This window comes from Sebastes fasciatus, chromosome 1 (assembly GCF_043250625.1).
Source record: "Sebastes fasciatus isolate fSebFas1 chromosome 1, fSebFas1.pri, whole genome shotgun sequence".
NCBI lineage: Eukaryota > Metazoa > Chordata > Actinopteri > Perciformes > Sebastidae > Sebastes > Sebastes fasciatus.
Window position 1 is genome coordinate 30,116,940 of NC_133795.1, and position 22,713 is coordinate 30,139,652.

Genomic DNA, 22,713 nt, shown 5'->3' on the forward strand with positions numbered 1-22,713 from the left:
AACAGAAATCCTGATGGCTTGTTTCAAAGGCACAGTTTCTGAATATGGGCTGCTGTGTATTGGGCGTTTTGATACTTTCACAGTATTTATAAAGTACTTAAACCTGTTTTATAATAAAATAATTTTTTACAATATGGGACCTTTAAGTAGGACTAATTTGCAACAAATTCTGGGTTAAAAAAAGGTAATTTTTCAAACTAAAAAACATGGCCGACCGAGCAACCGCATCAAACTGCTCAGCTCTGTTCACTCCAGCCGAACATGTTTGCCTTCTGGAAGAATTCAAGGACATTTTACTGTAAAAGCTCAGCCAAAAGTGTAACAATACCAAAGACTTCCAGTAATATACTGTAAAGTCTCGGTGCAGCGCAGACCTGTAGCAGAGCTGACACACTGTGTCTTCTTAATGCGACAGAACCGGCAGTTCTTCTGCAAACCCGTCTGTCAGGCTCAGAGTAGTTTTCTTTGGACAAATTAACTGCTCCATATTTCAAACAGGTACCTGCGCTGTCTAAAAACGTTCTCTTCTCATTTAAAAAATGTTAGGAAACTAAAAATGATGAGCTTTTTTGCTCTTTCTTTTGTCATTTGGTGCCATCAGTCAGCAGGTATCACTTATTGATACCATGGAGACATGGCTCGTAGGTCTGGGTTAGCGTGGTGGCTAACTATTTTGGCTTAAAATAAGTCAGTCTTTATTTTTTGTGAAACTGTCTAACCTGTATTAGATTAACCTAAGAGCAAAATTTAATTCTGACATAACACTACAGACCAGTCTAAAATATCTTTGTGAAATAGGCCCCGGCACATATCACATCCTTGAGCTGAACTTAAGAACACATTCTTCTGGACGTACCGGCCACAAAGGATTTAGTACTTTGGTTCACCTGCTACAGGTTTTTGGAGAGACGCTGGGGAAAAAAAAGCCCAACCTGTAAACACAAACAAGCATGAACACATTTTGTTTGTCCCACGTACACTGAAATGTCAAATACTAGAGAAGAGTAAAGAGAGTAAACTCTTATTTTTGTCCCCCAATCCCACATCAAGGTCTGGACGACATCTTTATGGGCATAAAAGGAGATATTGTTTATAATTTAAATGACACCAAGTTTTCTTCACCTCTAATGTCACATTTCAAAGTAAAATAAAAACAAATGTGACTTCCTGACATCTTAAAGCATTTCAAAAGGATGTGATGCTCGTTCATTACCTCAGTTTGTCCTCTGCTTTTCATCCTTCCTGGCCCCTCTCCTCTCATTTTTCTCTCTCTACAGTACCCTACCTCTGACAGTTTATGTCCTCTCTTTTCGCTCTGCCTCAGCTAACACGGCCGTCTCTCTCTTTCCCCCTCGGCTGCTCACAGCCTAATACTCTGGCTCCTGCTGGGAGGCAGCGAAATGAACAAGGGGAAGAGAAAATTGAAGTCCATCAGTCACCACCGGTGTGGCTGGTGTTTTAAAAGCTGCCAAGAAGGTCAGGTTGACCTTTCGGCTTTGAGTGTGTGTGTGTGTGTGTGTGTGTGTACCCGATAATCTGCTATTTGGATGGGTCAGCCTGCTCGCTGTCTTCAAGATGAGACCTTTACACTCCTGCTACAACAAATACCGCCATTCACACACACACACAGGCAAATGGAGACACACATGGGGAATTCATGCATGCACACACACTCGTCACATGGCAGAGGGTGAGATAAAGGGAAGCGGTGGTGATGTTTCTCTAAATGAGATGTCATACCTATCTAGGGTTGGTCTCGCCTCACTGATAGGAGACATTAATCAATAGATGGTTTTCAGGGGCGCTCTATCTGCCAGAACACACACACACACACACACACACACACACACATACACTTACTTCAATATTTACAGTACCATGCCAGCCCTCGTGAAGAAGTTAATGTTTCATGAAAGCTCCTTGACAGCTTCAGTTCTGATAGAGAACGAATCAAATGTTCCACAGTTAGCCGGCTGGATCACGTTGGGATGACGTGAAGGATAAATGCGAAATCAATATGTCCTGCCCTCTTACAATACTCTACAAATGTTGGTCCCAAAGGTTAGAGCACAACTAGGCTAAAAAGATTTTAAATACGCTGCTTCTTCCTGGAGTGACGTACATACGCACCTGAAATTGTCAGAGCTGATTACTATAGGGGGGAATTTATGTCCATTTAAAAGGATTGGGAAAATAGCCCTCTTGGTCAATGTGATTGCTCTTAAATAGTTCACTGCATTATAGCTGTTGTTTTGTATTGCATACTAACTGGATATAGTGCTCATTTCCCTGTAGTGTGTGGCGGTTGTATTTCACTGCTTGTATTGTTTGTGTTTATTGTTGTAACAATTGCTGTAGAGCCTTTTGCCTGGAGCTCTTGATCTAACAACTTACTGTTTCTTCTTGCACTATTCTGCCATGCAATATTTAAAACTCTATATTGCAGAATACATCAATATCTTGTTGGTAAGTGCAATGTTTATTAAAGAATAGCAGTGCTAAAAAAGCTCAGTAACCTACACTACAAATACATTACAGATGATATGGCTGCTTCACAATAAAAGCCCCCCGATGGTTTGCTGGTGGACAGCTTATAATGTGAAGCAGCGGGTGTGTATAAGTAGTGACTTAAATGGCTGAAAGTATCTTAATGTAATACGTGGCTGAAAGTATGAGCAGGAACGTAGGACTGAAACTAATCTCCAAAGCACAGATATCCAGTTACAAAATACAAAATATCGACAGCACTTTCTGTCTAACCACCAGCACGGATGCACCTGTTGAGCCGATCAAACATGGCTGTAGTTTGAGGGAGATCGTCACGTGTTGGCCCTGGATGGCTTTGCTACTGAGCATGGGCACAACAGCGTGGGTCGGCGTGGCTGTCACCTGCTGTGAGGCCCAATGTGGTCCAATTCATGACTTGCAGATTAAAACATATCGGTAGTAACAATCCCACACCAACCCAGCCACATTTGTTTTTTTTTAACTCAGTGCTATTTTTGGTCTGAACACCGTTCAAGGTGGAGGCAGATGGTATCCTTGCCAGCGGATGCTTTCAAACACACCCGACTCGTGTTGTCCCATTTTCGGTTGAGTCACCGCTGTTATCTGGCTCTACCTTCTTGTGTTTTGCTCCAGGACCTCGGTGTGGCACAATGACCCAGAACATCAACAGACTGCTGGAGTCACATTTAAAAACACTTTACTTCAGTGATTCAACCACTCAAATATTTATGCAGAGATGACTGAGGCGGGCTTTTGACTTGTGCAGGATTTGAGATGTGAAGTTATAAGACTGCATCCCTGATCCCTGTGTGGTCGCAGACTTTTCATCAGTCATTCAGCTCTTCATTACGTCAGCCTTTGAGGACCTTGAACACAGACCTGCCAGCCTTTCAGCACCATGTTCTTCCACTCAGCTCCCCAAATCCAGTAATAACCCTGGAGCTGGAACTCTAGTCTCCTGTACTTATTGTTATTATCGTGTTTTCAATAATTTTTTGAAAGATGTTATTCAGTGTTGACGCCCCATTAGACCGTATGTGAAGCATAGGCTGATTATAAGAAGTGTACGTAGTCACGTGATGTCACCCGTTGGTTTGTGGACTGCCGTTTTGAAGCCTCGAGTTCGGCATTTTGGCTGTTGCCATCTTGGTTTTTGTCTTTTGCCATGTTGTTTTTTTGTAACCAAAAGGGACACAAGTAACTAAAACTAAATGCTAAATAGAGAGGTGAAGTCCCGACCCTCGGTGGAACACCATGGGACCTTATTCCGGCAGAAAATATGAACGGTAGTCAACATTGAGACAAATATTTTTTTTATCCTCTTTGAATTGCACCATGAATCACACATATGATGTTTGTCAATTTAAAAGATCATTTTGCAAGTCAAGAAAGTCTTAATTTGTTGTAAAACTGTTGAAGTATAAGACTGAAAATACGTAATAAGAAAGATTACACGCCCAAAAGTCGCGTAAGTGACGTCTCTCTCGCTGAAGCTACGATGTCTGTGTGTTTTCTTACCGGGATGTACTCACACCAGCAACGGGTCTCGCTCATTCTTTCTCTTCTTGGCTGATAAAAAAAAAAACAGGAGTCGCTGGATAAAACACATCAGGTAAGATAACGTTTCATTGGTGCGTGGAACATAGCTAAGTTAGCTAGACAGCTGGTGACGTATATTGTACGAGACGAGAGATATAGTTCACCGAGCAGTTTCACACAAAGCTAAATAATACTTTGACAAACCTACGACTAACTGCGACTTTCTTGACTTGCAAAATTATGTTTTAAATTGACAAACATCATATTTGTGATTCATGGCGCATACGCATTTATTTCCAAAATAAGGTCCCATGGGGTCCACCAGAAGGGGCGGGACTTTGCCTCTCTATAAGACATTTACAGGCAACCAAAAACATTGTAATTAACTTTCATAAACTGAAAACACACTGTGAAAGGGTTAAAGTTATAAGACGAAAGCGCTGACAACTCCCAGACTGGACAACGCCGTGGTAGCCACCTGTCAATCACAAGGTAGCCACGTCCTAAAGCATCCCCTGCTTTATGGTCTATTTGACTCTAAATGGGACCATAATTTACTAAATGAACATCATGCTGTATTGAAGAAGACTTGAAACTAGCGATTGAGACCATAAACTCAAGTTTACAATGTTTACTGAGGTAATAAATCAAGTGAGAAGTAGGCTCATTTTCTCATAGACTTCTATACAATAAGGAACGTCTGCATTGGCTTCACTTCTCAGACCTGGAGGTTAGCCCACTGATGTGAAAGAGAGTGACAGGAGAGGTCAGAAAATGACACACAACAGTGGTTAAAGCTGTACCTGAGCCCAGAAATCATCCACCGTACTCCTGACGGCCCGGCTGCTCGTCACAGCCTGGATTCAATTCATTTAGCCTTTTGGGTTTAATTCTCAACAGCTGAAGTTTCTGCACACAAACCCCCCTTCCCTCTTCAGGATTTGCATGCGTCCTATTATGTCTGGTAAATTTTAAAGCCCTTTTTATCCTTTAACCTCCTGCAGTCGCAGCCACCTTGTCCTGGTCTTGCTCACTTAACCCCTCTGACAGTATTTCAGTTTGTCACCGACGGCCCTCATGGCACTAGCCCTGACAAAAACATCAGTCACAGTGTCAGCCTTATTTCCTCGTCATCTTGCTCCTCAACCCGGACCACAGTCCTCTCAGCCCACGGACGGATCCCAGCAACAGTTGTCGCTGTTGTATTCCAGCCACATAAGCCATCCTTGTGTGAATAGTTTTCATGAAAGGCACATTATTTCCCTGCTGGCCTCATTGTCTTGCTGCCAAGAGCAGAAGGGTGGAGGCTGGTGGGACCTACAGGGGAAGGCTAGGAGTTTAGTTTAGTGGCTAGTTAGCTTGTGGGTGCAAGTATGTGATTTATTTTTTGAAAAGCTAAGAGATTAGTTTAGTCAGCTAGCAGGTGGGCTGAAGTATGTGGGTTTTATGCAGAAGGAGGTTAGGAGATTAGCCTAGTTGTTGCTGGTGTGTAGGTTGCAGCCTCTTGGGTTTTTCCTGATGACATCTGTCACGCCGCCGCTGCAGGCTGGAGCTTTAGACTAATCCATCAGTGGATCGGATGTCTTTGACAAGCTTGTATGTCTCTTAAGAGTCTTGTTCTTGTCAGTTTTATGAGGCTGCTCAGTGCTCATTTCCCCTGAATTATATCTTCAAACTTGCCAATTACCAGACTCAGACAGAAAATGAAATCCATAACTTGCTCTCTGAATTACCATCTCCGTGTAACAAGAGGAGGAATTTGCCAGTTTAATGCCTTCACACACGTGCGCACACACACACTGACGCACACATGGTAAAATAAGGAAATTAGTGACTCATGCTCTTCTGAATTTTCCCCTGAATCTGTTGTCACTGCTGCTCTTTTGACATCACTGACACCGGAAGTAGTTGACACGAATACAGCAGTACCACTTCTGCTTTTGGGTGCTGTGGAAGAAGGTCTTATAGACGGTTTCTCGCTCGTTCATTCTGTCTCTTATCTGAGCATCGCTGACGGTAAAGGCCAACTGAATTTATAGGTGGGATTTTTATGCACATGAACCTCTCGCATCAAGTCTGGTGCAGAGCGCTTTAGAAACGATTTAGTAAAAAGAGAAACCTGTGAGTGAACCTCATGCTGTGCTCTGTGACTGCGACCTGGATCTTCATACTGTAGCCTTCATGTCTTTCTTGTATGCTCGTGTAGCTCTTTTTCTCCTCATATACATATCACATAGATTTCTCCAAAAATCCTTTAACATATTCCACTTAAAAATTGGACAGGTTTATCTTTGACATACTGCAAGGGTGACATTTACTACTTGCTGCTTTTATTTCTTTTAGTAAGAGCAATAATGTGTCTTCTTTCAAAGGTTACAAGGTCTCATGCTAACTTTACGTTTTTCATGCCAATTAAAGGCAGTGTGGTTGCAGATTGCAACCTCAGTTTCACAAGCATGTCTGATAAATACGGTGACCTTCAAGTAACGCAAAAACACCAAAGGCTCTCTTAAGCGCCAGTGTGCGGTTTGTCCATTCTGGGCTGCTGTAGAAACATGACGGAGCAACATGGTGGACTCCGTGAAGAGGACCCGCTCCCTATGTAGATATGAAGGATTCATTCTAAGCTAACAAAAACACAAGGATTCTTAGTTTCAGGTGATTATACACTAATGAAAACATAGTTATGAATATTAGGCTATATTCCATTTCTGCTAATAGATCCCCCAAAATGTTACACACTGTTCCTTTAAAGAAATATGCTGATTTTAAGAGTTATTATTGTTTTTAGTTGATTTTCATCAAGCATTTTTGACTACATTGATCTCATTCATGCTTGTCACCAATTTTTGTGCCCATTTTCTGAACTCTGGCAAAAAAATGTAACGTCCACATTCATAATCCTGCCGTCAAACGTCTGATTGTTTCGGTTGTTTTCTCCAACCAGGGAAGCCGTTGTCAATGAGCATCAAACCTATTTTGAAATTTGAGATATGGGCCGCGATTTAGAGGTGTGTAACCAGGCAACATATTACCTATAGGTGCAATAGGTATTTCTGCAGTTTTCTACTCGTCCCACGAATCCTGACACTAAAATGATCTGACTCTCTTTCTTATGACTTTTACTGGTCAGTTAGATTTTAGCTTGCATAAATAATGTAAAAAATACTGTCTCGGGGGGAAAAAAGCACAACAATTCTCAAGTGAAAATGTTTTCAGTCAACAACTGTTTGCGAAAGGCCTTGAATGTGGTAATCTCGCAACATGCTGTTCACTGTGACTGAAACGTTGCTCACAGGATGTGTTTATCAGCCAGTGTTTCCAGTCAGTCAGCCTTTGTGATTTCTATGCATCTATTTCACCTCTTATTTGCCTTCCTGCTATCTGTCCTCTGCATCTGTAAACTAATTTCATTTCCTCTCTTGTGTTGTATATTAATTTCTGTACTCCCCCCACACACTCCTGTCAGAGCCGCCTTATCTGAGTAGCCTTGGCAGTCAGAGCTGCAAAACTCCAGAGAATGCACACAGCTCATTTTCTCTTACGTTAAAGTGGTCTTTTTTTTTTTTTATCTATTGTTGTTTAAGCATTCAGATTAAGATTTGTTTTCCAGATTGTAGGCAGGCAGAGACAGAGATGGAGTACAGAAGACTGAGAAGACAGATTGAGGGTTTGTTTTAAGGCCGGCAGGGATTTACGTGTTACCAAAGGTGACGGTCTCGACCATTAAATCACCTCTCAGTCACATCTGCTCGCCTTGTCACGAAAAACACACAGCTTCTGCTCTCAGTTCTTGCTGTCTGGATTACACTAAACCACTCGATACTCATTACCACAAGGGAATGTATTGACAGAGTAGTTTATTTAATTGCTGTGTAATGTTCTGTTGAAATACAGTTAGTCATTATCTTCTCGTTAATTTTTAATACATCGGTCTGTTGCTGTTAGCCTTTTGTCTAAATGATGTCTGCGGGATGCTGAAGGAGAAAGTCTGCAGCTGTTGTGTATATTTTCCAAAGTGAATTTTGTATGTCTTCTAATCTGCCTTCCCCTTCTCTTTCTTGGCATTTCCACCCTGTCGCTTAATATTCATTTTTGTACCTCTCTAGCTGTATTACTGTGACTTGCTCTGGCTCTTACTCTCAGATACTAGAAACCTCTAGAGATTGCACTTCAGCTCTTCCTCCATGTAAATCCATGAAAAGAAAAACAGTCTGCTCTGCACACCTCAGCTTCTCAAGGTTTCTATGGTGAGCATGTGCGGTGTGGTGGAATATTTAAAGACGTAGTATAAAAGATGAAATGTTATTTTTAGGGAAAAGAAGTTTATCACTCAACCCTGCAGATGTGTAACAACATCTCTAAATTAATTTGGGCTTCGAAGTGAATGCAGTCAGCTACTGTACCTGGCAGGAAAGAAAACCAGTCAGAACAGAAGCCCCTTTTAGACTCGCACGTTGTTACCTTGCACAAATTTAAAATGTTAGTGAGAACGAGGATGTTGTATCAATACAGTGTTCACGTCCTGCAAAATCTGCACATAATATCGGCGATGAGAGCCAATAATCACCGATAAAACGATGTTCATCACACAAACTGAGTGCCAAATAGCTAACGTTAGGTAGTTAGTGAATATGTACAATAAGACTGTTGATGCCTGTGTTATAAGTGTTCATTTTGATTACTTTCATATTCTGCTTACTCATTAGGAGGACACACACGCCATTGATGGGGGGTTCTGAATTTATAGTTGCCCAGCATATTGTGAAGGGAGAGGAGGGCCTCCAAACATCCGTAGCCCCGGGGTCTCAAGTAATATTAAGGCGCCCCTAGACAAGAGCTACTTGAGGACAAGATTGGAAAATACTGCTCTATAAGTTCCAGTGAATCTATTCAGTCATCCGTGCACGTTATTTCTTATTAATTACAATTTTGTGAATCAGTGATTCGTGTTATTCCTTAATTCTTACGGGTCACTTCATTTTTTAAATTCATAGACTTTTCAGGTTAAGGCATTACTACTAATGCCTGTAACTCAGCTACTTTGGCTGCTACTTGACCAGATGCTGATGTTGTTGGTATCTAACGTCCAGCTCGTCCTTTCTGCTTTAGAAAACAAACTCTGCTGCTTATCAACTGCCCAAAGATGGAGGACAGTGTAAAGAGATGCAGTTGGCATTACAGTATACATGATTTGTTATTTAGCCAAAAAAGAAAAGGAAAATAATGGTATCACAATCGTATGTGATATTTTGTGTTCTATTGCACATCAATTTTTGATTTCCCAATTTCTTAGTTTGCATTATCTGTTACTTTTTTTAAAGTCAGTTGTAGCTGTAGCGGAGACTTGTAGATGTTAGATGCTGTAAGATGACACAGGTTAACTATTGCCCCTTTAATAAAATGAATAACCATGTAATACTTTATTATTAAAGGGAAATGTTCTCTGCAGCAGAAATTTAAAAGAAAGAGGCTTTTCCTGATCACTACAGCATCCCGTTGTCCTCGGTATCTCATTGGTTGAACTAGTAAAATACAACCACAATCATGAAATATGTTCGTTGCATAATACTTAATTGCACAGACCTCATATAATCACGTTGTGTATTGCCTGAATAAGTGTAAACTAGGGCTGCAACAAACTTTTAATTTCATTACAGACTAATCTGCTCATTATTTTCTTAATTAATCATTTCAGCAAAAAAATACCCGGCTCATTTTTCCAGAGTCCAAGGTGATGTCTTCAAAAGTCCCGTTTTGTCCGACCAACAGACCAAAACCCCAACATTTGCAATGACATGAAACAGAAGAGAGCAGGATATCCTCACATTTGACAAGCTGGAACCAGACAATGTCTGAGCTTTTTGCTTAAAAAACAAGTCAAAGTATTAATCGATTATCAAAGAAATTGCTGATTAATCGATTGATTGACTAATCGATTCAGCTCTAGCTTGTGTAATGTAGATTTATATCAGTTTGAATGTTTGACAAACTGTGTAAAAGTACAATATTACTCTTTGCATCATCTTATTTGTGTATTTGAGCAAACTGAAGACACAGAATGATGATGAGCTTAGAACAAGATGTAGACTTCACCAATGCCACCAGAATTGTCTAATTTTTCTATTTTCACATTTTTCTCTTGGCTGCCGATCGAACCAGGAACCTTTAGATCTTCAGTCTAACGCTCTGAGCTAATTACATAAAAGTTCTACAGATAGTGGCATTAAAGGAATCATTTGGTGTGTTAGCCCCGTGTCCAGGCTGTACCTTGCCTATTCACAATGCATGCTGGGATCCCCATTTTGTTTCTGTTTGTTACCAACCCTTTTCTCTTCCATTTTCCTCTCTTTGTTTAAATCTCTCAGTGGGTAGAATCATAACGGGATTCACAGCAGTCAGCAGATTTTAACATTTCCTCATGACAGATGTCTCATTTTCATTTCAAAGCAGAGAGTCGAGAACTGACAACACTCCAGTGGCTTCTTCTCACTCAAGTGAAGGTGCTCTTTGGTAAAAACATGCAGCTGCTTCTGGGAACAAAGACGGATTTTTATGACATTTCTTCTTTGATATGTTATACGTACATTTGGAGTGAGGGGAGGGGAGGGGAATACCAACATACCATTTGATGGATCAGATTCAGACCCACAACTTTACCAGCACGAATAATAACATTGTCTCTTGCTGCCCCTTTCACTTCTGCTCTGAATCCTTCCGTTTTCTGATTATATCTGTCCCTCCTGCTGTGACAATGTAATCCCAGTCTTTGACATCATGTCTGCTCCTTGCACTCTCTCGCTCCGTTGTTTTTCTCTCTCTCGTCTTTGTCTTTGTTCAGCGGCGTAGCACTGCTACACTCACACCAATTAGCTCTGATGGAGAAAACTGCTGTTGCTGTCAGCAGCGAGATTGGAGGATGGTTTACACGGAAAAATTCTCTTTCCTCCCCACCCTATAATCACACCCAAGTTTAACAAGGAAAATACTTTCTGTCCCTCTCTGTCTTTGTCTCTCCGTCTCCGTGGATGGGTGTGAGTTATGGGTGCATTTCCAGCTTTCCAGGGAGCAACCCACACAATGGGCGAGATGTCAGAATGACTGTGTCCAAATTGGCTTAATGTGTTCTCAGTTTTGCACTCTGCAATATGCGATTAAAGCACTTTTGTCGGAGATACGGTTTGACTACGTAATGGACTTCTTGTTCGTCTCTGCTCTTGGTGAACAAATGAGTTTCTTTTCATCCCTTTCCTGCGATGATTGAGGTGCTGAAGCATACAGCATCAATGCAGCACAGCTGAGTACTCACCGTATGAATTATATGCAACATCAGACTCAAAGTAATAAAACGTAGAGCTCCTTTTCAGCCAGCATTCCATTTTTCCTCCAAACAAGAGGAAACTGGATCCCTCCATCTAACTCGATCTGGGGTATTACACCAGCAAGTGTTACAATATCAACAATTAAACACATTTCTTCTTTCTCCTCCCCCCTCTCTTTTACTACAGTGTTGTATAGATAACTATGATGAGATGGTGAAGATCCTGCTGGACCGAGGAGCCAGCGTCAACGCTCAGGACAACGAGCTGTGGACGCCGCTGCACGCCGCTGCCACCTGTGGCCACGCAGGACTGGTCAAGATACTCATTTCACAGTAAGACGTGCAGATCTGCTACACCAGGGTTTCTTGCAGCGTTTAATAGTGGGAGTGAAATAAAGAGCACCTCTGCTTAAAGGAACAGTATGTATCATTTACGGGGGATCTATTGGTAGAAATTGGACTATATTAGGGCTGTCAATCGATTCAAATATGTAATCGCACGATTGTCCATAGTTAATCGTGATTAATCTCACATATTTATCCTTTTCAAAATGTACCTCAAAGGGAGATTTGTCAAGTTTTTAATACTCTTATCAACATGGGAGTGGGCAAATATGCTTGCTTTATGCAAATGTATGTCTATACGTATTATTGGAAATCAACTAACAACACAAAACAATGACAGATATTGTCCAGAAACCCTCACAGGTACTGCATTTAACATAAAGAATATGCTCAATCATAACATGGCAAACTGCAGCCCAACAGGCAACAACAGCTGTCAGTGTGTCAGTGTGCTGACTTGACTATGACTTGCCCCAAACTGCATGTGATTATCATAAAGTGGGCATGTCTGTAAAGGGGAGACTCGTGGGTACCCATAGAACCCATTTTCATTCACATATCTTGAGGTCAGAGGTCAAGGGATCCCTTTGAAAGTTTGGAGCTTTATTTAACCTCCTTCCCGACAAGCTAGTATGACATAGTTGGTACCAATAGATTCCTTAGGTTTTTTTTAGCTTCATCCTCTATCTTCTCTCTAGCTTTATAATTACAACCTAAACCAACCTAAAAATCACAATTTGCGTTAATGCGTTATTATCACGTCAATTTTGACAGCCGTAGAATATATATAATATTAATAAATATGTTTTCTTTTGTGTATAATAACCTGAAAATATGAAATTGTTGTGTTTTCGTTTCGTTCGTCTTGGATTGGACTTGCATTCACGTTTTCCACCCTAGTTCTCCTATGCGCTTGGCACACGGGAGAAGTTTCAGTTTGTTGCAATGTGCAACCTCACCGCTTGATGCACCTTTAAGTCAGAAAGAATTATTAAATGAGAACGGCGGTTTGAACCATCATCTAGTAACTACATCTGAGTTTTTGTTGAGAAGTTGAAAAAAGTAAAGTCAAACATCCCAATAAGTCAAAATCAGGTACTGATGTGTAAGAAAAAAAACACACCAGGCAGAACTTCGTTTGATAATCAACACTTGGACGCACATTTTACCCCAAAGAGTCTGCATCAAGTTAGTTTAACGTTTTTAATGATCAGCTGGACTCGTATCATCTATGGCTGAATGGTGGGCAGCGCTTACCACCTCTGCTAACCAATATCCAGAGGAAAACTGTATACACACACACACACACACCACAGTCTGAAATTAACAGCCATTTTTTTGTTGTGCTATCAAATATTCAGGTATAAATGCGATCACTATCCCCAGTGGGCCACTGTAGGTAGTTTGTAGGAAGCTATGGATTTGTTTTTTAATTGCGTTCTGGGCAAAGAGAAATGAGGTGTTCTGTTCCAAAAACAACAGAGGCTGCAACCTGGAGGAGCAGAAATTGATGGCACTGCACCTAGAGAGCAGAGGCAACGCCAAGAAGACCACACTAATAGCAATAGCAAGAAAAAAACATGTAGCATTATAATAAAGAAAATGATTTGAAAATGTAAGCCACGGTGGGGAAATTGCATTATCCAACTTTCCCAGTTGTGGGAAAGAAGCACAGAGGACATAATTTATTAGGGCAGGAAGATATCAGTATATTATTTAACCATACTTTACTGATATCAGTACATGTCATAATGTGGCAAATGTGGGAAAATCACGTATTAAGTATTACAATTAATTGGACTCGAGTGTTACATCAGACAAGCTACAGTTTTAATTACAAGTCATTAATCCAGACAGCAGAATTGGGTAAAACATGATGTGATAATATCATCATAGTCAATAAAGGGTAATATTTAATTATCTCCCAGCCCTAGGACGTGCAATGATTAACAAAGTTGTTATTAGCCGTCTTTTGTTATGTAAATGTAATTCATGATTCAATAACACTGACCCAGGTTTCCCAGAGGCAAAAATATCCTCATGTGTAGTTGATTTCTTTCCTTCTGACACGTTAAATACACCTGGAATAGAGTTACATACTCATTGTTTGATTTAATTAGATCCTCTGAGATGAAGGCATGTACACCCACAAAGAGACACGCACAGATGCAGACAGATGAAGACTGTATGTGCTCACACTCCATCGTTTCTGCCTGTGGCTATGAATGAAGCCTGTATGCAGTCACTAGAAACACACACGTACACACGCAACATATTTAGACACACTGCTGCCATCTGTTGACATGCAGGAGTTGTCAAGCCACTCATCATATCACTCGGACTCATTATCCACAGTGGAATTGCTGATTAAAAACTGCTGAATAATGCAGGCCAACTTGTTCTGGACTGAAAGAATTTAATTAGCATCATCAATTAGTTCTCCAACTGAGATTTATTTTCTCATTTGAGTTACGGATCAGCTTTTTTTCGGCACGTCATGGGTCTAACTGGTCAGAATATGAAATACAGGCCAATGATGATTGAAAGTATTGCTGTTGTAAACAAACCAATTACCTGAAAACAACACAAAATCTATATTTAGCTGTTGTCTAGTCTTGTTTTAATGGATTAAAAGCTTTTCAGTGTTTTTACAATGCACATTTAGATGCAGGTGATGCCCTTGAATGTAATTTACTAAACAACATATAGTCCTCATGGTCGCCTTGTTAAATGTTGCACATTTAGAACATTTATTTGCCTATAAAAATTAATATTCTAAAGGTGTTAATCATTTATCTGCTCGTCTCCCACAGCGGTGCAGATCTGCTGGCGGTCAACTCTGATGGGAACATGCCGTACGACCTGTGTGAAGACGACCCAACACTGGACATCATTGAGACGGCGATGGCCAACAGAGGTAGTGTATAAATATTTGACGAGATGGCACGACCACAGACGTAGGGTAACGTGGACAGAATCTTTAAGCTGTGGCTCGCAGTTGAGAAGCCCATTTATTGTGCTTCTTTGAACAAGTTTGTGAACTTATATTAGCCTCACAATGTCTGCAGACTGAACAGATTAAATAAAGTGTGAAATGTAGTTTCTCCTTGTACAGTAATTATGCCTCTGGAGGGAGTGTGCCGCGTCTAGATCTACCTTGTACCACTATCATTTTACCATTACAGGCTCTTTAACATTTATACTTCTTGTACAATATGTTATTGTGAAGCTGAGTCGTACTGCTGTAAGACAGGTCAAGGATAACCACATGCACCCAAGAACTGCATGTGAATCTAATCATTGCTAAACTCCGCCCCCCCTTAGTTACTGTTGCTACGCCTGTCAGGCTTTCCGTTCTCATCATGGATGTATAAAGAGAACTGGATACAGCGTCTGAGGCAGGGCCCCGTTCACTCCTATCGAAGTTGCTCAGTGGCACATGAAACAAATGAAGCTTGACCTCCGAGTATAAAAGTACCCGGATCTTCCCGGAGATCTTCCACATCCATTGGGTCCATAGAGCAGGCGCAGTAGCGTTTTCCTTTAATCCTGCCTCCCAGCTTCGGTCTGGGGCTCATTCACATGAACGGAGAAAGAGAGATAACTCTGGATTCGGCTATTAGTGCATTTTACAACTTAATGATGAAGTGTTCATACTGGGAAGTTGATTCACAGCATAAAAAATTATATGCCGAGTTACAGCATCTCTTTCCCAATATAAGTCTATGGGAAAAAAGTATTTTTGGGCCCAATGACATCACGTGACGGACACGACAGGTGTAATTCCACCGTTTGGCTACTACGTAAAATTTGCTTCAAAGCCCAGCGCTCTTCCTGGGCTTGGTTCTCATTCAGCACATAATACAGTTTACAATAACGATGGTATATTTACCACTCAAAATTATTATTTTTTTAAATATAGGTCCTGTTTTTCAGAGAAGAGGTAGATAGAAGCTGTCTTCTCATTTATAGCATCGCCACCTATCACTGGCAGGTTTTATCACCTGTAACTAGCTAGTTAATTAACGTTATGAGTGTTTTCTTGAAAATGCAGCCTCTAGTTGAGTTTTATTATTATGACTAAAATAATGTAAGATCAGACTTACTAAGTTATGATTGCTAAGCTATTATTGGACAGTCGATGTTTGTGGAGGGGTTTAGCTACTGTTCAATATTGCACAATTCTGTTTTTTTGATAGTCTTTGAAACGCAAACCCTTTCCATACCTGTAACAAAAAGTTTAAAGCCTCCTTAACCTTATATAAGAGAGTGTCTGTAGCTTCTGGCAGTGTTAAAAGTATGTCAACCACCGGAACAGATTGCTGAGGAAGATGGCAACAGCGCTGTGACCTCAGAAAGCACTTAGAGTCCCGCACAGTTTCAGCATTGACACTTCAGGGAGCTGTGAGATATTCACAGTTCTCTCACTCCCGACGGGATGCAGATTGGGATACTGTATATTCATGCTGCATCACTGTAAACAAACTCAGTCTGCACAGTTTGTCTGTGTGACGTGACTGAGAGAGAGTTCAAGGAGATCAGCCCCGACATGCCGACAGTCGGGTGAAGAGGAGGGAAACTCCCGCTGTGTCTTTAGAGGTGTTTGCATTTCAGTCTGTGTTTGTGTGATACGAAGACTGACACAAAGAGAGAGCCAGGCGACAGACAGCTTTATTTACACTGGAGTTAAATCACGCTCAACCTTCTTAACATAAGCTCTTGTCAATGTTTAGCTTTTGTTTTCCAGTAAACAGTTACATCTACAGGCAGACGTGTGAACACACAGTTGGGGACAAAGCAGCAGAATCTGTGTTTGGGGGGGTTTGAAGTGTAGAGAAATGCTGTGGTGTGAATGCACCGCATGGCTGCTGAAATATTTAAAGGAATAGTTCAACATTTTAAGAAATATGCTTATTCGCTCTCCAGTGGAGTGTTAGATGAGATAGAGTGATATCACTCTCAAAAACTGCAGTGCAAAAACACTATTAGCTGTTTTACAGGAGGTTATGTGGACTGTTTCTTGGTAGGTTTTTGTACGGATTTAACAAATGAGACATAACGTGTTAATCAGTAAGCTTTAGGGATTTGTATCGATATTCTTGTGAGCAAAATTCTTTCAACCTGGGTTTTATTCTCATAATTGTGTTCATTGTGTTCCAAATAAACTTCCGTCTTACATTAATCGTTTGCCTCTGAGTCCGACCAAAAGTAAACACAGAAATTAGCCCTCTGGATTAGCTATTGTAGCTAACTTCGTAGACAGTCCACTAGCCTCTGTAATTAAATGTAATCTCTCATTCAGCATTTCTTTCATCGTCGTTCTGAAAAAGTGTGTTTGTGGGGTTTACTCCTCAGACAAATCACCATCCACCATTCCTACTATAAGTGGAAACCTTTGTGACCTTGTGAGCACAAAATAAATCCAACTCCCATGTTTATGGTTTTGTCCATATCAATAAAATTCACCAAAGCTCTGTCATATCTTTAATGTTTTAGTTGTTATCTCTGCTCTCTAAATCCTGCTGTCATTACAGATATAATGTGAACTAACCGCTGCCTCTCGACTCGCCTCTTTCGTTGAGCAGTGACATTTAGTCCGCAAAGGTCTGAGGCTTATGGGTAATGCCATCCGTTAAATTCCTCTAAAACCAGAAATATTAAATAAAAAACGGTATTAGATCATTTTTCGAAAAAACTACTGTCCTTATCTAGACATAAGAAACGAGCCACACGACATACTGTTGAGAAAGGCTCAGTTCTGAGGCTGTATTTTTAGTTATCCCCGGGGAGAAATTGGGAACATAAAGAAATGTCAGGAAATACAAAGAAAGGAGTAAGTAATATATAAATTATGTACATACTACAATTTATAATACAATATATGTAGAGAAATATGAGTAAATAATACAAAATAAAAATGAGAATATAAGAAATATGTACAAATATGTGCATTAAAGACATACAATATATAAGATATAACCACAATGCAAATAATTAAGTACAAAATGCTGAGAAGTTGGATCTATTAAGTCTGTTAAATATAAATGCAGAATAGTATAAATAAGAATTAAGTACGAATATTTCTTGAAATGCACAGTATACATGCAGTATTAATGCCAGGGTATTGCACAGTTGAATGATTGTACAGTTGAGTTAAGTCAGTATAGTATATAGCAGCTGATGGGTGAAATAAGTCCAGGTCCAGTCTATTGACTCAGTGTGTCAGACACTCAGAGGGAGGAGTTGTAAAGTTTGATGGCCAAAGGCAGGAATGACTTCCTGTGGCTCTGTAGTGCATCTTGGTGGACTGAATGTACTCCTGTATTTGAGCAGTTATTAGCGTTGTTACAAATGTCAGTCCAGAATGAGGTTTTCTGTCTTCTGGAGCAGGACCCAGAAGTCTCGGTTTCACTTTGACGCTCTATAGGGATCCACTTGTGGCTAAGCAAATTAGCGTCTTATTCATCTTGTTTGTTTACATGTGCGCGGCTGTGGGTTGCTGTCGATTTAGCATGGAAAGAAGTAGTGGGGGGAAAAAGAAGGTTGAAAAATACTGGAATTTTGCTCGGTCAAGGTGCCCTTCAGCATAAAAGTAAATCCTAAATGCTTCAGTGGAGCTGCCCCGCTGGTATAGAGGTGAAAAGTGTGTAGAAGCAGGGGGCTGCTGTCATATTTCCCTGGACACTTAAAGGCAGAAAAAGCCCTGTTATGATTAGTATTGTGTTGTAAACAAGTGCGGCGTTAATGATTTTGATGCGTTTAACAGTGCAAATAGGGAACATGATGACACCACATTGAGTGGGTTGCATCCTGGATGTGAGACGATATTGGGACAGACAGAGACAGAGAGACGCTGGGGGCTTGGGAGAGGGAAAACAGAGACCGCTGAAAATGAGGTTCTCAGTTTACAATGGGATCTCTGGAGCCGCAGAATGCAGATAGCGGTACAGTAGGTGAGAAGAATGATTATTAAGCCGATCAAAGGGAGCTCGGCGCTGCTAATTGCTCCCGTAATGTTCACAGCACTGTTTTGCTGGATTAGACTCCCCGGAGATGCCGCAGGGATGGGCACACCAGCACTCTCTCTCTCTCTCTCTCTCTCTCTCTCTCTCTCTCTCTCACACAAAAACACACACACACACACACACACACACACACACACACACACACACACACACACACACACACACACAGAGACACACACACAAACACAAACACACACACTTAATATGCAGCATCGACTGATCTGACTCTTTCTTGATCCTCCCCTGTAGAGCCCAGTTCATCTGTGATGAGCTGCAGTGATAACGGGGAAACGTCTACCAGGAACTGAATCGGTGAAATAGAGTGTGGGGGGGGGGGATGCAGAGCAGTCGAACCACACAGCTGATGTCATTTTGGATCCCCAATCAAATTAAAACCTGAAGAATAAGATCAGAGACTGATGATAAACAAGGCCGCAGCATTGATGATATCACCCACATGTTTCTGCATTTCTTTAAAAAGATTTGATTTAGGTCTAAAAGTATTTTTGGGGTTTTTATACTTTTTTGTTATGAAGCAGTTTTAAGGGCTATATAAATACTGTGGAAGTATGGAAACGCTCAATCCATGGAGAAATACACACAACCCGTATTCAGAAACTGTGCCATTGCTTACAACTGTACAAATTTGAGGGTTTGCTGCTTTTCTCTGTTTTATATTATTGTAAATTGAGTATTTTTCAATTTTGGACTGGTTGGACGAAACAAGACATTTGCAGACATCACATCAGGCTCAAAGTAGATAAAGGGATATAAGGATCAACAGATTAATCGATAATCATAATAATCCGTAGATGCAGTCCTAATTCGATTTGGATTTATTTCTCTCTGCCATTTTGGTCTTTTATGGAACTGCAATCTTCTAATCTAATATGGGATTAAGTGAGAGTCCCCCAAAACATACCGCATTTTAGACTTAAAATCGTAACTAGAGCTGCAACTGATGGTTATTTTCATTGTTGATTATTTTCTTTATAATGGATTAGTTGTTTGGTCTATAAATTGTCACAAAATAGTGAAAAATGGTGATCAGCGCTTCCCAAAACTTCAAAAGTCTTGTTTTGTCCACAACTCAAAGATATTCAGTTTACGGTCATAGAGGATTAAAGAAACCAGAAAATATTCACATTTAAGAAGCTGGAATCAGAGAATATTTACTATTTTTCTTAAAAAATTACTCAAACGAATTAATCGATTATCAAAATATTTGGCATTTAATTTAATGTCTGACAACTAATCAATTGGATTGATTGTTGCAGCTCTAATCTTAACAGAGTTAATGCATATTTCGAGAGAGAAGTTTGGAATTATTTGACGTTTAGCTCAAACTGGTTTGGTCCACATACCAAAGTTTCTTTTTTTTCTCTGGGATCAGTTACAGCTCCAGTTTTAAGAAAAACTTTTGTTTTCTTATTTATGTGATGATATATTGACAGTTTTTTTTCTGTTAATTACATTTGTTATAGTATGACGATGAGGAATGTTTGTTGTATTGTACATTTTGAAATCCTTTGGGCCGTTGTTAAGCTGTAGGGCATCACTGTAGCTAAATCAAATCATGACAGAAACCAAAGAGATGGATGCTTGCTGTCAGAAACAACAGAAAACACAGAAGAAAATAGCTGGAAGGATTCATTTCATCTAAGTTGACAAAGGGAACTGTCGTTGTCCTGATTCCTGCGCCTTTAAACACCCTCAGGCTGTGATTCTGAATTCAGAGAAAAAGTTTAACGGTTCGCCTCCTCACCATTTTTCAGAATCACTGGCCATCACACGTCGGCGTGGGACGCTGCTGAAACAAGAGTGTGACAATGAAGCAGGAGGTTGATTTTAAAATGGCAGGCGTGGAGTGGATAAATTTGCCTTTAGCTTCACTCGCACCAGGCTCAATTTAGAACTCAGTGTCACAGGAGAGTCGTAAGGCGGAAATACTGACAATAACATTAGCAGTCAGGTGACGCCTGTCTACTTCTACTCTTTATTTCAAATAAATGTGGCCAGTTTCACAGGATTATCTTCCATGCTTCACAAAAACAAAGTGATTAACTATTGACAATCATGCGATTAATCGCGATTAAATATTTTATATCGATTGACAGCCCTTGTATCTTTAAATGACTTATCCCTGTGGATATTCCAACTTTTTGCCAGCTGCTGTCACTTAAAGGACTTTTTCAACGGACATACATTAAAATAGTTTGTCTCTTTTTTTTAATTAAGGATTGTAATCTTATTTGCATCCACAACACTTGATTTATTTTAGTTTTAGTGATTATGTGAATCACTCAGATCTAATTCAGTCACACTGCGAGAATATAAGAGTCACAGTTGTGACTGACAGGCTGTTTTCATTATTGTCAATCTGACATTTCTTTACATTTGCTGGACAGTACGGTTCATTACCGCTGTGCTGTGGGGGAAGAAGTCAAGTGTGGCGGTCACAGTATTGAGTCGTACCTGGCAGCGAGGCGATGGATTAAAGGAGGAATTTAGAGCGGCTGTGACAGACAGAATCACCTGAGCTTCAACTGGGCCAAACACCACAAAACCCTTTGGCAAGAGATGGTAGGAAAGGCAGCATGAAAGTAAACTACTGTTTCCCACCCAGACAAAACAGTCATTTCATGTCTTTTAAATATTTAACATCCAAATACTGTAGTGTAGGCAGCTCTGTATTGATCTTGAAATAATTATCTGAAAGTGAATTTATGTCCTCAACATTATTTTCCCTTTTTCATTCAGAATGTTATAGTTGTCTAAGTTTGGCCCGTCGGCTCATTGTGGCCATTATACATCACTATGACACAACAAAAGTCAGTGTCTGCTGCTACCCCATCAAAATGTATTTCTTCTTCTCTTGAAACCTTCAATTTTTAATACTTGCTTTTATTGTGGACCCCATGAACCGTTGCTTGTAGGAAACCTCCAGTGTAATTTAAAAAAGATGTCGCTGTCAATCTAGAAAATGAATTTTTCTCTACGACGTTGAGTTTATGAAGTTTGCTTTATGTACAAGCGCTATGCTGTGTCCCTGCTCCGTTATACCCGAGTTCCTCTCTGTCCCTCCATGAGCCTCAGATCAGTGATGAACTGGCCCCGTCAGCATCCTGCGGCTGTATATTAAAGGCTGTCAGGAATAAAACTGCCCGCCTTGCGATTTACGCTGTAGTTCTGCTTGTGTATTTGATTGACAGGCATCACCCAGGAGATGATCAACGAGACAAGGGCGTCAACGGAGAGGAGGATGCTGGGAGACGTTCAGGAACTGCTGAGACAGGGAGAGGAGGTCAACCAACAGGACTCTCAGGGAGCGACTCTGGTAAGACTTGGTGCTCAGTTCGTTTTGACTTTTCCCGACCAATCTCAATTTAAAACAAGCTGACGATGAAATTTATCGTCTTTTCAAATCTAAAAAAATATAGCTGAATCAAAATGTCTCGTCTCTTAGGACCAGGGTATACAAAAACTGTCAAAACATCAGACTAAATATAAAAACAGTACAATAAAAGTTTGTTTTTCAAAAAGTGCATACGACACGGTTGAAAAAATAAAGTAAGATATAAATACATACATACTTATTAATACGTACAAAGTAGCAGTTCAAATGATGCAACATGATTAGCATTATATGTGTTTATTTATTTTTTTTGTTTATTTGTAAGAGGCCATGTACAATAAATATACATAAATGTTACCATTTGTACCAGAGTTGGCTTAATGCAGCAGTAGGCAAGATTGGATGAGTAGTAGTGCATGAGACAGGTAATCTGAAAAAAAATCATGTTCCTCTGTGTCCTCTGGTGCTCGTAATGGCATCTGCAAGATTTCACAGACCGGAGGAAAACAACTAATCAGAGCCGAGCTGGAGCCTTGCTGTCTCTGAGCAGCTGCCAATCACTCGCGAACTTCGATCAAACGGTCAAACTAGGCAGCGCTGATCAAATATGAATCAATATT

The 22,713-nt window shown here is 40.4% G+C and overlaps 1 protein-coding gene across 4 annotated transcripts in view; it reads left to right on the forward strand.

Moving 5' to 3' along the window:
- ppp1r16b (protein phosphatase 1, regulatory subunit 16B) overlaps positions 1-22,713 on the forward strand; it is a 108,387-nt gene that overhangs the window by 71,024 nt on the left and 14,650 nt on the right. For all 4 annotated transcript variants that reach the window (XM_074642385.1, XM_074642393.1, XM_074642400.1 and 1 more), the window contains exons 4-6: positions 11,556-11,701; positions 14,527-14,630; positions 21,951-22,075. In XM_074642385.1, the coding sequence (XP_074498486.1) occupies positions 11,556-11,701; positions 14,527-14,630; positions 21,951-22,075 (375 nt within the window). The remainder of the gene's footprint in view (positions 1-11,555; positions 11,702-14,526; positions 14,631-21,950; positions 22,076-22,713) is intronic.